Source organism: Sinohyriopsis cumingii, chromosome 13 (assembly GCF_028554795.1).
Source record: "Sinohyriopsis cumingii isolate HCF-2022 chromosome 13, ASM2855479v2, whole genome shotgun sequence".
In the NCBI taxonomy this organism is placed as follows: Eukaryota; Metazoa; Mollusca; class Bivalvia; order Unionida; family Unionidae; genus Sinohyriopsis; species Sinohyriopsis cumingii.
In genome coordinates, this window is record NC_142973.1 from 80,517,667 (window position 1) to 80,532,936 (window position 15,270).

Consider the following 15,270-nt stretch of genomic DNA (forward strand, 5'->3'; position numbering starts at 1 on the left):
AAGCAAATTTTGTTGTATAACAACACACGGAGATATAAAGCTCTCTGGCTCATACAGTATAATTATTACTACAGATAATTGACCTCTTGTTCTCTTTTTTCATACTGGAATGGTTTCATGTTGTTCTACGTGTATGTATGTATGTATGTATGTATGTATGTATGTACGTGTTATTTTGGTCAAAGATCTATTTTGTATCAAAAAAGAACGGGCAAATTTGAATTTTAAAAAAGTGGCATTCATAAACTTGAAAAAAATATACACATTTTGACCCGAAATGCATATAAAAATGTGATTTTTAAATGTCAACATGAAGACCCACTCCATGACCTTCTTGAACCTGTAACCCAGAAAATCCTATTTGCTATGTATCTTTTAGAATCGTAAAAATAAATACATTATTTAAAAGATGGAAATATATGCCTTAAAAGAATTCTGCATTTTAATCCAAGTTTCCAATTTTGCAAGAAGTTGTCCCAAACGTACAATATCGTCTGCTACCCAGAAATTCCTTGGCTTATTGCCTGTTTCTAAATTCCTTAATATTCCCCCCCCCCCCATAAACAAGACGTTGAAACACATTACACCCGATTCATTGTTGTTTCTCTTCCACATAATAGATTTTGTTATATAAAATGTTGAACTTTAATTAAAATAAATTACAAGATCGGGTTAGTTGGCTTAATATCGCTTGCCATTTATTGGTATTATTACGTTGAATTTTGTAAAACAAGCTATAAACCTGACCTATTTACTCGACAGAACTGATGACAGAAACAGTCCAAAGTAATATATTTCATTTCTATATCCCGATGGATAAATGTTACATCTTTTCAAAGCTGTGCGCAGAATATGCCGACATAGCGCGAGTAATGAAAACACGAGGGTAGTATCCCGTGTGAACAAAATTAATATTATTTTGAACAGAATATTCTGGTGACAATTTCCTCTTTTCAAATGGTAAGCATTGCACTATTTCGTTTTCGTCATTCAGTCGTATTCGGTATGCCTTTTGCTTCAGTATTGGTAACGGAAATCTTAGGTGCGCAGAAATGCCCGACAGCATGTTATATATATATATATATATATATATATATATATATATATATATATATATATATATATATATATATATATATATATATATATAATGTATGTATGTATGTATGTATGTATGTGTGTGCCATGCATGTATGTATGTGTGCCATGCATGCATGCATGTATGTATGTATGTATGTATGTATGTATGTATCAGCTAATTCTGCACATCCGGTAATTCTGTGCAACTATACGTCATTTCTGTAAACATTGGATCATGTGTTATTTTGGTAAAAGATCCATTTTGTATCAAGAAAGATTGGTGTGTGTGTATGTATGTATATATGTACTTACATAAATGTATGTGTGTGAGTATATATATATATATATATATATATATATATATATATATATATATATATATATATATATGAATGTGTGTTTATATATATGTAAATATGTGTATACACATGTATATGTATGTAGATTTATGTCTGTTTGTTTATGTATGTATGTATGTATGAATGTATGAATGTGTGTGCCATGCATGTATGTATGTGTGCCATGCATGCATGCATGTATGTATGCATGTGTGTGTGTGATTAGGATTTTTAACGTAGCTTTAACAATTCTTCAGTCATATTGCTACTATGTCTGCAGTGTGGCAGTTAATAGTGGTGTCTAGCACTGGGGCATCATGCTGCAGACATGTAGCATGATGTCCCACCCAGTCACATTATCCTGACACCAGGCCAACCAGTCCTAACACTAACCTCTTAATGCTGAGTGTCTAGCGAATCAGCTGTTAGTACCATTTTTGTAAGTCTTTGGTATGACTTGACTGGGGTTTGAACCCACGACCTCCTGCTTCCGAGGCGGACTCTCTAACCACTAGGCCACCAGAGCATTTCATGTATGTATGTATGCATTTATGTATGTATGTATGTATGTATGTGTACATGTGTGTGTGCACGTGCATGCATGCATGCATGCTTATGTATGTATGTATGTATGTATGTATGTATGTATGTATGTATGACTTTATTTCCTCCTCAACATAGATTACATCAGATTAATCAAATTCAGGATGATACAAGATCATGAAATACAACAGAAAAGTGACAAAAATAATAGAGTAGTACTCTGTCAGCTGCCATATTGACAAAACGAGACATCGCAATCATACAAATATGTAGTCAGAGCTAACTAGCATTTGGCTTGGCATGACACTGATCTTTGAACATTTGCTTGATGATGATGATAATACTGCAAAAATGTTAATACGTCTATATTGTTATGTACTTAACATTAACTTTGAAATAGTAAAGAAAAGGAAATGGAAAACTTATACAAGTGTAACAATAGATGTATTTCTACATCGCAAATTAATGCATGTATTCATGTTTGTGTGCATGTGTGTGTGTGTGTGTGCATGCTTGTATCGATGACTGACTGACTAACTGACTTCATTTCCTCTCCAGCAAAGATTACATCAGGTTAATAAAAACATGCATTATATATATTACATGATTATGAGACACAACTTCGAACCAAGAGCATAAACAAGGGGAATACATCTAACGCATTTACAAGATGAAATATATTAATACATACAATTATAACCTCTAATAAATTTTGGGACTATATATTCCTTAGCGTAATATGGCTTCAACCCTTTTTTTAAAATAATAATTGCCTGGAACTGCTAAATCATCAGCGAATATGTATATCAATCATGTAATGTTACATGATTAACAATAACCATGGAATCGAACAACATCAATTTTTATGTGTGTTTTGGGTTATTTTTGAGAATTATGTTATAATTAATTCTAAACCTGGTGGCTCATAAGTTAAATAAATTATCCGTATCTAGTCTGACAAAAAAAAAGACACGGAACCAGAAAGTGTATACAAGTGGTAACATGTTTTTTTTACTACAGGACATATGTCTGTCTGTCTGTCTGTATGTATGTATGTATGTATGTGTGTGTGTGTGTGTGTGTATGTATGTATGTATGTATGTCTGTGTGTGTGTGTGTACATGTGTGTGTGCACGTCTATTTATCTACCTTATTATGTAATGTAATGTCTGTTTTGCTGTCTGATGATATATCTTATTTGTTATGCAATGTCTCCATTTCAGTCTGATGACATACCTTGTTAAGTAACATAATGTTGCCATTTTTGTGCCTTATGTTGTGCCTTATGTATAGGCAATGTAATGAATAGTTTTGATATATCGTTACCAGATGTAAAGTTTATCTTGATTGATTAGTTGTTTTACCTGTTGCTGCATGTTAAGCAATTAAGTTCATCTTGTGTACACTTGTTTATGATATGGGCTGTGATCTATGTCAGACTTCATGCCCTTTGTGAGTTATTGATACTGCATTATCACTGTATATGAGATCTTATTTGCAGACTTTACTAAATTGTGTGACAAATCAGAACAAGTGGTTTGCATCTCACAGTAACTTAATCTTTTCGTAACAGATCTGTCTCTTTTGTTGTATGACCCTGGTATGAAAGACCAACTTCTAACAACAAAAATATTTACATCATATTTTTCTGCTATTCATACTCTCTTTGCATTGCTTATATCAATATTATGACATTCCTTTCCCAAGATCATGAATAATGCTACCTACAAAGCTATAATGCTACCTATAAAGCTATAATGCTACCTACAAAGCTACAATGCTACATGTACTTATATAGCTACATTGCTACCTACAAAGCTATAATGCTACCTACAAAGCTACATTGCTACCTACAAAGCTATAATGCTACCTACAAAGCTATAATGCTACCTACAAAGCTACAATGCTACCTACAAAGCTATAATGCTACCTACAAAGCTACATTGCTACCTACAAAGCTACAATGCTACCTACAAAGCTACAATGCTACCTACAAAGCTATAATGCTACCTACAAAGCTATAATGTTACTGACAAAGCTAATAAAAACAAGAGTTCCATGAAAGGATTAATGCTCTGCTGGACAAATGTTTTTTTACTTCTTCTCTTTGTATTTACAAAGACAGAATATAAAAAATTAACAATATCTTTTGGTCAGGGCAGGCAAGTCATTTAGAATAGTTTATTGAGGACTTATTAATGATAATAATCCATTATCCAGTTATGTGATGTGAAAATGGAAAACTAGTTGACTCAGCATCTGAATAAATGGTGTATTCAGATCCAGAACCAGCTTCACTTGGTATCCTTATGTCAGGCAAGTGCATCTTCACTTAGGGTCATTTACATACTGCAAACATGTATTAGAATATGACCAATTGCCAGGCAAGGGTAGTGACAATATTTTTAAGATGTTCTTTGTGGCAGATATATTTGATGTCAGAGGGGCACCATTATCAACCAGAACCAATCAGACCTCCTAGATCAAAGAATAATGTCAAAGGTACATTACACATATGCCCTGTGTTTACTAAGTCTTCTGTGTTGGTACTACTAAGGCATGGTTGATTCTGGAGGTTACTGACCACTTAGTCTCAAATGTCTTGCCCTATTGGTCAAGGTATGTGGTCTTTAGCTACATTTCCTGTGCTGAAACCATGACTCAGATAAACTCACCCTTGCTTGAATTTTGACTGTTACACCAAAAACATAATTTTGCTTTCTTTAACTTAAGTGCAAGTCAACAAAAAAGTTTGATATGGGAATGCATTCTCTGCATTGTGCAAAACCAATTTCTATGCATGTCACAATGACCCTAACCTTTGGTCTTTTCACCACAAAATCAATAAATCTCTTCCAAAGAAAAGGTAGATTTTATTGCCTTTTTTTGGTCAATTTTATAAAAGCTTTTGACAAAGTATAGCATGATAAATAATGGTTGCCATTAATATGCAATGGCAAGAAAGGTAAATTAGTAAATAGATATGTACAGAAACCTGAAAAGATGTGTCTGAACACCTAAAGGTTTAACTACTTACTTCGAATGTCTTTTAGGTACAAGGCAAGGTGTTTTTTTTATTTAGCCCTATTATGTTTTCTCTTTTATTAATGATTTGATTGCATAGTTGAAGCTTGAATACAACAGGTGTGTATTTATCTAAGAAGATATTGATGATAATTGTGCTGATACAGTAAAGCAACTTCAGAAACAAATATATGTTATCAAACATTTCTGGGATAAAACTATCAATCTTGATAAAACTAAAGTCATTGTTTTCAGAAATGGGGAATATCTGAACCAAAACGAGGTATGGTTTTTCAAAGAAAGTTGTGTTGAGTATGTGTCTTATTACAAGTACATGGGTCAATTTTTCACCTCAAAGTTGTTTTGGACACAAGCTAAGCAGATACTAGCAGCTCTGGCAAAGAAAGCAACTTCAAGGATTTTGAATTATCAAAACTGATTTGGCTGTTTAAGGTAGAGGATGCTTTTAAAAATTGTATAAGGTAATAAAACCAATTGCTTGTTATGGGTCAGAACTTTGGGGATATGAATTTATTAGAAATATTGAAATTGTGCAATACAACTTTTGCAATTCCCATCCAGTCAAATTGTCCTGACACCAGGCTTACCAGTTCTAACACTAACCTCTTAATGCTAAGCACCTAGTGAGGCAGCTGTTAGTACCATTTTTTATAAGTCTTTGGTATGACTTGGCCAGGGATTGAACCCACAACCTTCCACATCTGAGGTGGATGCTCTAACCACTAGGCCACCAGAGTGATCTGTTTAATGTTGAAAAGATTTGATGAAACTAACTGTGTAACCTGGGCTACCAAAGTTAAAGACATGTTATTTTGCTTCGGTTTTCGTGGATGTCTGGCTCAATCAAGATGTTGGAGACGGAGAAAAAAAATATCACTACTTATTCAAAGAATTAATGATTCAACATTCCCAAACTAGCAAAGCGGTATTAACAATTGACATAAATATGTGTATTATATCATGTATAAAACCAAATTAGAACCGGAGATATACCTCTGTGTATTATATTTTCGTAGGAAGTTACTTGCTAAATTTTGGTGCTCAGTGCATATGCTGAAAATACAGACTGGTAGGCATAGCAGGATTGAGAGAAATAATAGGTATTGTAAACTATGCCGGGAAAATAATGTTTATTTGGTAGAAGATGAATTCCATTTTGTTTGTTTGTCCAGCTTATGTCCATATCAGAAAGAAATAATTTAATGAATTTAATTATCACTATTGATCTGTAGTAAATTTGTATCCCTGATGAGTCACAGTAATATATTAATTATAAGAAATCCTTCTTATTGTATCAATTTGTATCCCTGATGAATCACAGTAATATATTAATTATAAGAAATCCTTCTTATTGTATCAATTTGTATCCCTGATGAGTCACAGTAATATATTAATTATAAGAAATCCTTCTTATTGTATCAATTTGTATCCCTGATGGATCACAGTAATATATTAATTACAAGAAATGCTTCTTACTGTATCAATTTGTATCCCTGATGAGTCACAGTAATATATTAATTATAAGAAATCCTTCTTACTGTATCAGTTTGTATCCCTGATGAGTCACAGTAATATATGAATTATAAGAAATTCTTCTTACTGTATGAATTTGTGTCCCTGATGAGTCACAGTAATATATTAATTATAAGAAATCCTTCTTATTGTATCAATTTGTATCCCTGATGAGTCACAGTAATATATTAATTATAAGAAATCCTTCTTACTGTATCAGTTTGTATCCCTGATGAGTCACAGTAATATATGAATTATAAGAAATTCTTCTTACTGTATGAATTTGTATCCCTGATGAGTCACAGTAATATATTAATTATAAGAAATCCTTCTTATTGTATCAATTTGTATCCCTGATGAGTCACAGTAATATATTAATTATAAGAAATCCTTCTTACTGTATCAGTTTGTATCCCTGATGAGTCACAGTAATATATGAATTATAAGAAATTCTTCTTACTATATGAATTTGTATCCCTGATGAGTCACAGTAATATATTAATTATAAGAAATCCTTCTTATTGTATCAATTTGTATCCCTGATGAGTCACAGTAATATATTAATTATAAGAAATCCTTCTTACTGTATCAGTTTGTATCCCTGATGAGTCACAGTAATATATGAATTATAAGAAATTCTTCTTACTGTATGAATTTGTATCCCTGATGAGTCACAGTAATATATTAATTATAAGAAATCCTTCTTATTGTATCAATTTGTATCCCTGATGAGTCACAGTAATATATTAATTATAAGAAATCCTTCTTACCATATCAGTTTTGCTTTTTGTCTTAGAGAATCTCGGATAACTCAAACGAATGGTGAATAATATACTTAGAGGTAGAGTAGAAACGTCTGTATAATATCATGCACTGATGATAGGAAATTATGAATGTATACTGATGATGAATACAATATTTAACTTTTTACACCATGGGACACATTTTATTTACTTTTATTATGTAATATGGGATGGTGACCTAAATTACTGAATTGCAAAAAACATAGTTCTTTTCCATTCATAGTCACCAAGACCTTTAATCGCAAATTTGATAGGCGCCTCCACTGCCCCAGCTGACAATGGGTAGATGGTGGAAAAGTCTGTTGACTGTGAAAATGGGCAGGTGGATATATGGACAGATGTCATAATATGTTATGTTGTGCCTTGTGGCACTCATATTAAAAAAACTGTGTCAAGCCTAAAATCCATCCAAAAAGAAAATGCAAAGAGTTTTTAAAAAGGTATGGAGGCCCCCCATGTTGAATTTTAAATATACACAATGGTCATGTTCTAAAAAATGTTTCTGTGAAAACTGTCTATCAGCCATTTAGCAGAAGTAATAACAAGCTTTGAAAAATACATATTGAATGTCAGACCCCAGAAAAATATTAAATTTAGGTCTTTTACCATCTTCATTCAGAGATACCGTTTTACTATTTGTCTTTTGGTGTGTTTGTATGGAACTATAAAATATTAATTTTTATATCAAACTTCTAAAATATTTTAAATTTAAATATATACTGCATTTAACTTCATTATCAGATAGTTCAATATCAGAAAGGAAACTTTCTGTACATGTATTGTGGATTCAAATGTATGATGCCATATTTTCAAATTTGTGATTTGTAACATTTATTTTCTGATATCACATATTTCAATATATTTTATATATTCTTCTTTCTTTTATTCAAACTATTTTATGAACAAAAAAGAAATATTGAATTGCATATCTATAATTAAGTTTTCCATATAAAAAGTTTTGGCTGCTTTTTGGGGTTCCATATGATTTATGCAGACTTTGATACCCCACCCCCCATACCCAGAGTTGTAAAGGATTTAAGCTACATCTTCCTTTCCTAAACCCACATCTATGTAAAAGTTCTAGCTATCAAAGGACTGTAGGTTAAAGTGTTTTTTAAATAGTAAAATGACTGTAGGTTAAAGTGTTTTTTAAATAGTAAAAGGATTGTAGGTTAAAGTGTTTTTTAAATAGTAAAATGACAGTTTCATTAAAATATTTTGAATGAATTTAGACCTTTTATTTCAGTTACAGTCAACATTTAATACACAGTACTGATTTTTGTTACAATATTATGAGTTAGCAATTAAAATTACAAAAAGTATTTTTTTTAAAAAAGAAAATCTGTATAAAAAAATGCCATTGAAATATCTATAAAATGATTGAAAATTTTGTTATAAAATCTTCAAATCATGGCTGATTATTGGTATCACTAAACAAATTTATTAATAATATATGATATCAAATATAAAGAACAAATTGTACAAACCCACTCCCACAAGCGTAGAAGAAGTAGCAGTTTCAGATTTGGAAACTGTCTCCTTGACAGCCATATTTAATGTCAGAATTGCTCTATTTTCACTATGTCCATGCAACCATATATTGTAATGGCTGCTTGTATACATGTCCATGCTGTGATACATTGTATTGAATGTTTGTAGACATGTCCATGCAACTATACATTATAATGACTACTTGTAGATATGTCCATGCAGCTATACATTATAAGGTAGACATGTCCATGCTGTGATACATTGCAATGAATGCTTGTAGATATTTCCATGCAACTATACATTATAATGACTACTTGTAGACATGTCCATGCAGCTATACATTATAATGTAGACATGTCCATGCTGTGATACATTGCAATGAATGCTTGTAGACATGTCCATGCAACTACAAATTGTAATGACTGCTTGTAGATATTTCCATGCAACCATGCATTGTAATGACTGCTTGTAGACATTTCCATGTAACCATGCATTGTAATGACAGCTTATAGACATGTCAGAAAGATTGCCAGTAGCTTCTCGTGGGTCGGTGGTTCTTTCTGGGGTTTTCCTGGGTTTTTCCTCCACCATTACTACTGTTAATGTAACACCATTAATGTATAGCCTATTGTGTGCTGAAAAATGGCATTAAACACCACAACAGCAACAACAGACATGTCCATGTAAGCATGCATTGTAATGACTGCATGAAGACAGGTCCATGTAACCATGCATTGTAATGACTGCTTGTACACATGTCCATGCAACTATACATTGTAATGGCTGCTCGTAGACATGTCCATGTAAATATACATTGTATTGAATGCTTGTAGACATATCCTTAGAACTGTACATTATAATGACTGCTTGTAGACATATTCAAGGAACCATATATTCTAATGAACAGATACTGTCAAATGTTTAAACTGACAGTGTGCATAAAACAACAGACAGTTTCCAAGAGGACCCAACACTTCATTCCAGGTCATCAAACAACACATGATTTCCAAGATGCAGTGCTTCATACCAGGTCAAATACAACACATGGTTTTCAAGAGCATTCAATGTTTCATACCAGGTCAAACACAATACATGGTTTTCAAGAGCATTCAATGTTTCATACCAGGTCAAACACAATACATCATTGCCAAGAAGATCTAAGGTTTAATACCAGGTCATTGACAACAAATGGTTGCCAAATAGATCCAAGGCTTTATACCAGGTCAAAGACAACACATGGTTACCAAATAGATCCAAGGCTTTATACCAGGTCAAAGACAACACATGGTTACCAAAAAGATTCAGTGGTTCATCCAGGTCAAAGACAACACATGGTTACCAAAAAGATTCAGTGTGTCACACCAGATCAAAGACAACAAATAGTTGCCAAGAAGATCCAAGGCTTCATACCAGGTCATCAAACAACACATGGTTATCAAAAAGATCCAAAGCTTTATACAAGGTCAAGAAAACAAAATAAGTTTGCCAATAATATCCAATGCTTGATTCCAGGTTGTACTGACTACTTTGACTATGGTTTTCTTTGATTTATACAGGCTATTTAAGCCATGATTTTTAATGAGTTGTACAGGGTGTTTAAACATTTATTTTCATTGCTTTATACAGGCTCTTTAGGCATTGATTTTCATTGCTTATACAGGCTCTTTAGGCATTGATTTTCATTGCTTTATACAGGCTCTTTAGGCATTGATTTTCATTGCTTATACAGGCTCTTTAGGCATTGATTTTCATTGCTTTATACAGTCTGTTTAGGCATTGATTTTCATTGCTTATACAGGCTCTTTAGGCATTGATTTTCATTGCTTTATACAGGCTCTTTAGGCATTGATTTTCATTGCTTTATACAGGCTGTTTAGGCATTGATTTTCATTGCTTTATACAGGCTCTTTAGGCATTGATTTTCATTGCTTTATACAGTCTGTTTAAGGTCATGATTTAAATAAGCTGTTTAGAACATGCTTTTCAATGATTTATACAGGCTGTTTAGACCATGATGTTCAATGATTTATACAGGCTGTTTAGACATTGATTTCATTGATTTATACAGGCTGTTTAGACATTGATTTCATTGATTTATATGGGCTCTTTAGACATTGATTTTCATTGCTTTATACAGTCTGTTTAAGGTCATGATTTAAATAAGCTGTTTAGAACATGATATTCAATGATTTATACAGGCTGTTTAGACCATGATGTTCAATGATTTATACAGGCTGTTTAGACATTGATTTCATTGATTTATACAGGCTGTTTAGACATTGATTTCATTGATTTATACAGCTGTTTTCATCATGGTTTATGTTGATTTATATAGGCTGATAGACCATGATTTTCAACGAGTTATGTAAGCCATTAAGACCATGATTTTCATTTATTTAGAAAGGCTGTTAAGAGATCTTAAATGATCTATACAAGCTGTTTAGAACATGATTTTTATTTATTTATACAGGCTGATTAGGTCATGATGTTCAATGAGTTATGATAAAGCCTTTTTAGACCATGATTTTCATTGATTTATACATGCTATTTAGACCATGATTTTGGTTGGTTTATACATGCTATTTAGACCATGATTTTCATTGATTTATGCAGGCTATTTAGACCATGATTTTCATTGATTTATCTAGGCTATTTAGACCATGATTTTCATTGATTTATCCAGGCTATTTAGACCATGATTTTCATTGATTTATACATGCTGTTTAGACCATGATTTCCATTGATTTATCCAGGCTATTTAGACCATGATTTTCATTGATTTATACATGCTGTTTAGACCATGATTTCCATTGATTTATCCAGGCTATTTAGACCATGATTTTCATTGATTTATCCAGGCTATTTAGACCATGATTTTCATTGATTTATACATGCTGTTTAGACCATGATTTTCATTGATTTATACATGCTGTTTAGACCATGATTTTCATTGATTTATCCAGGCTATTTAGACCATGATTTTCATTTATTTATACATGCTGAATAGACCATGATTTTTGTTGGTTTATACATGCTATTTAGACCATGATTTTCATTGATTTATGCATGCTATTTTGACCATGATTTTGATTGATTTATACATGCTGTTTAGACAAAGATTTTCATTGATTTATCGAGGCTGTTTAGATCATGATGTTCACTGAATTATAGTAAAAGCCATTTAATTGATTTTCACAGGCTGTTTAGACCATGATTTTAATGTAGAAACACAGTCAGTTTTGGCCATGATTTTCATTGATCTATACATGCTGTTTAGACCATGATTTTCATTGATTTATACAAGCTGTTTGGACCATGATGTTCACTGAATTATAGTAAAAGCCATTTAATTGATTTTCACAGGCTGCTTAGACCATGAGTTTGAAGTAATAACACAGCCTGTTTTGACCATGATTTTAATGTAAATACCACAGTCTGTTTTGACCATGATTTTAATGTAATAACACAGTCTGTTTTGACCATGATTTTCATTGATTTAAAATGTTTAAAAGCTTCTTCAATATATCATTCATTTGAAAGTTCTGTAATTTGTTAATTCCAGAACTAAATTGCTTAACCATTATGATTTGAATTTTATATCTGCAGGGAAAGTATAATATAAACATAAGTTTGCAAACAAAAGACTTTGTGTGGAAAAGATAAGAGAAACAAAATGACTAATTAAAACAAAGTTATTTTCTTCTTTGCAAATACAATTTTATTTTCTTCTTTGCAAATATAAAAGTATAAAACAGACTTGCCATTTGATAAAAATATAAAAGAACTTAGCATGAACAGTTATGTGCTTATACATTTTGATATCCAGTAACTAGGTGTAAAGTGTACACAGAGGTAGAGTCAGTTTGGAACACTTCTAGTGACTGGAACATGCTTTGAAGCAGCCCATTACTCTTGAATATAGCCTGGAGGGTAGTTAATTGTGAACCCAGCAGGGCATTTGGGTGTCTGGCAACACTTGCCTGCTGCAGGTGGATCAAGTGTACATCCTGATGGTAAGTTCCATTGCAGACATCTGGAAGAAATGAAACAAGAAAATGTTTTACTTGGCAGTATAAATTATGGACATGTTTAATATCTACACATCATGTTGTCACAAAATGAAAGTCATCATAACCCAACTTTATGGCTTCAAACCTGGTGATAATAACTGCAGGTGATAATAATTAATTGATTTACATAGTCTGGAATGTACTTCTTATTGCTCTATTACTATACGACACAAACTGATTTGTCTTTGATGCTGCTGCTCATACCTGTACGGTATGTCTATTACATAAATAAAATTTAAAAACACTTTCATTTTCTGTTTTTACATTACCTTCAGTCATTTGCTTTGCAGTTGGTACTTTTTTTTTATAAGATGTCATTGATATGATTTTAACTAAATTCATCCTCTAGTTTCAGTTTAGCGACTGTATAATACTGTGATATAACAATTCTCAGTTTAGCATATGTGTAATACTGTGAAATAACTATTCTCAGTTTAGCAACTGTATAATAATGTGATATAACAATTCTCAGTTTAGCATATGTGTAATACTGTGAAATAACTATTTTTTGTGGATGTTATGGTTGGTGCAAAAAACAAATTTAAATGCCTAACAAAACAATGATTGCTCCCAATCCAAATACATAAATGCAAGTAATGAAGAAAGTGTAATTTTGTTTACTGCTAAACTACACAAATTCATGAAACTAAATACATTTATAGCATTAATCGCAGTATGTCATACAGTCAATTCATAGTTCTGCAGTATCTCATACAGTCAAGTATGATAAATACATTTATAGTGTTATAGTATATTATAAGTTGAGTATAATAAAAGTACATCAATTCTAAGTATTACCATATGTCATACGGTGAAGTATGATAAAAGTAAATAAATTCATAGTAATACAGTGTGTCATATACAATCATGTCTCATAAATTCATAGTAATACAGTGTGTCATACAATCATGTATTATAAATTCATAGTAATACAGTGTGTCATATACAATCATGTCTCATAAATTCATAGTAATACAGTGTGTCATACAATCATGTATTATAAATTCATAGTAATACAGTGTGTCTTATACAATCATGTCTCATAAATTCATAGTAATACAGTGTGTCATATACAATCATGTCTCATAAATTCATAGTAATACAGTATGTCATATACAATCATGTCTCATAAATTCATAGTAATAGTGTCATACAATCATGTCTGATAAATTCATAGTAATACAGTGTGTCATATACAATCATGTCTCATAAATTCATAGTAATACAGTATGTCATATACAATCATGTCTCATAAATTCATAGTAATAGTGTCATACAATCATGTCTGATAAATTCATAGTAATACAGTGTGTCATATACAATCATGTCTCATAAATTCATAGTAATAGTGTCATACAATCATGTCTGATAAATTCATAGTAATACAGTGTGTCATATACAATCATGTCTCATAAATTCATAGTAATACAGTGTGTCATATACAATCATGTCTCATAAATTCATAGTAATAGTGTCATACAATCATGTCTGATAAATTCATAGTAATACAGTATGTCATATACAATCATGTCTCATAAATTCATAGTAATACAGTATGTCATACAATCATGTACAATAAATTCATAGTGATACAGTGTGTCATATACAGTCATGTCTCAAATTCATGAAAACTAATATTCCTTTATATATATATATATATATATATATATATATATATAACAAATTCAATGTACAAGGTTACTTACAATCCCTGACATGTGTACTGGCCAGATTTTGCATCTATGCATGTACACCTGTATTTACAGCCATCCTTCCATGTCTGACTCTGTTGGTACACTTGGCCATTATATGCACAGCCCATACCAGAACCTGAAAATAATAATACAGGTGGAAATTAGCTCTATATAATTAAGGTGATTTAATTTTCTATTCCTTTCACATCATGAACTTGTCTATAAACAGAACTAAAGGAATGTTGAGCAATTAACTCGCATAAAATTATCCCCCCTCCAACTGGTTTATTCCAAGATAGAGATGAATCTATAGTAAAAAGAACTCTTTGAAAATCATGTGAGTACAATGATTTGTCACCATGCAAATCATAATACGTACTAAGTTACACTACAAACTGCACAAAGTAGTGACATTCACAAAATTCTCTTATACACTGCATCCAACTGTAAGTCATAAAGGGTATTAAGTGTTGTAAGACCCGTAGGAGCAGAAAAGAATTGTCTATAATGCATCTTTAGATGATGACCATAATATGTACTGAGTTTCACAGTATTCCATAAAAAAATTGCAAGAAAAACTAAAGAACTAGTTGTGCTAATGAGGTTGCAATATACTCTGAATTAAATAAATACCAAAACAGTCATAACTACACAAGAATTACGGAAGCAAAGTAATTTGTTGATAGCAGATGAT

The 15,270-nt window shown here is 31.8% G+C and overlaps 1 protein-coding gene across 1 annotated transcript in view; it reads right to left on the reverse strand.

Moving 5' to 3' along the window:
- Positions 1–12,504: 12,504 nt before the first annotated feature.
- Positions 12,505–15,270, reverse strand: part of LOC149785890 (uncharacterized) — a 111,171-nt gene continuing 108,405 nt past the window's right edge. The window contains exons 38-39 of the mRNA XM_089979884.1: positions 14,589–14,712; positions 12,505–12,845 (exon numbers count right to left, since the gene is read on the reverse strand). Coding sequence (XP_089836010.1) covers positions 12,719–12,845; positions 14,589–14,712 — 251 coding nt within the window. The 3' untranslated portion in view covers positions 12,505–12,718. The remainder of the gene's footprint in view (positions 12,846–14,588; positions 14,713–15,270) is intronic.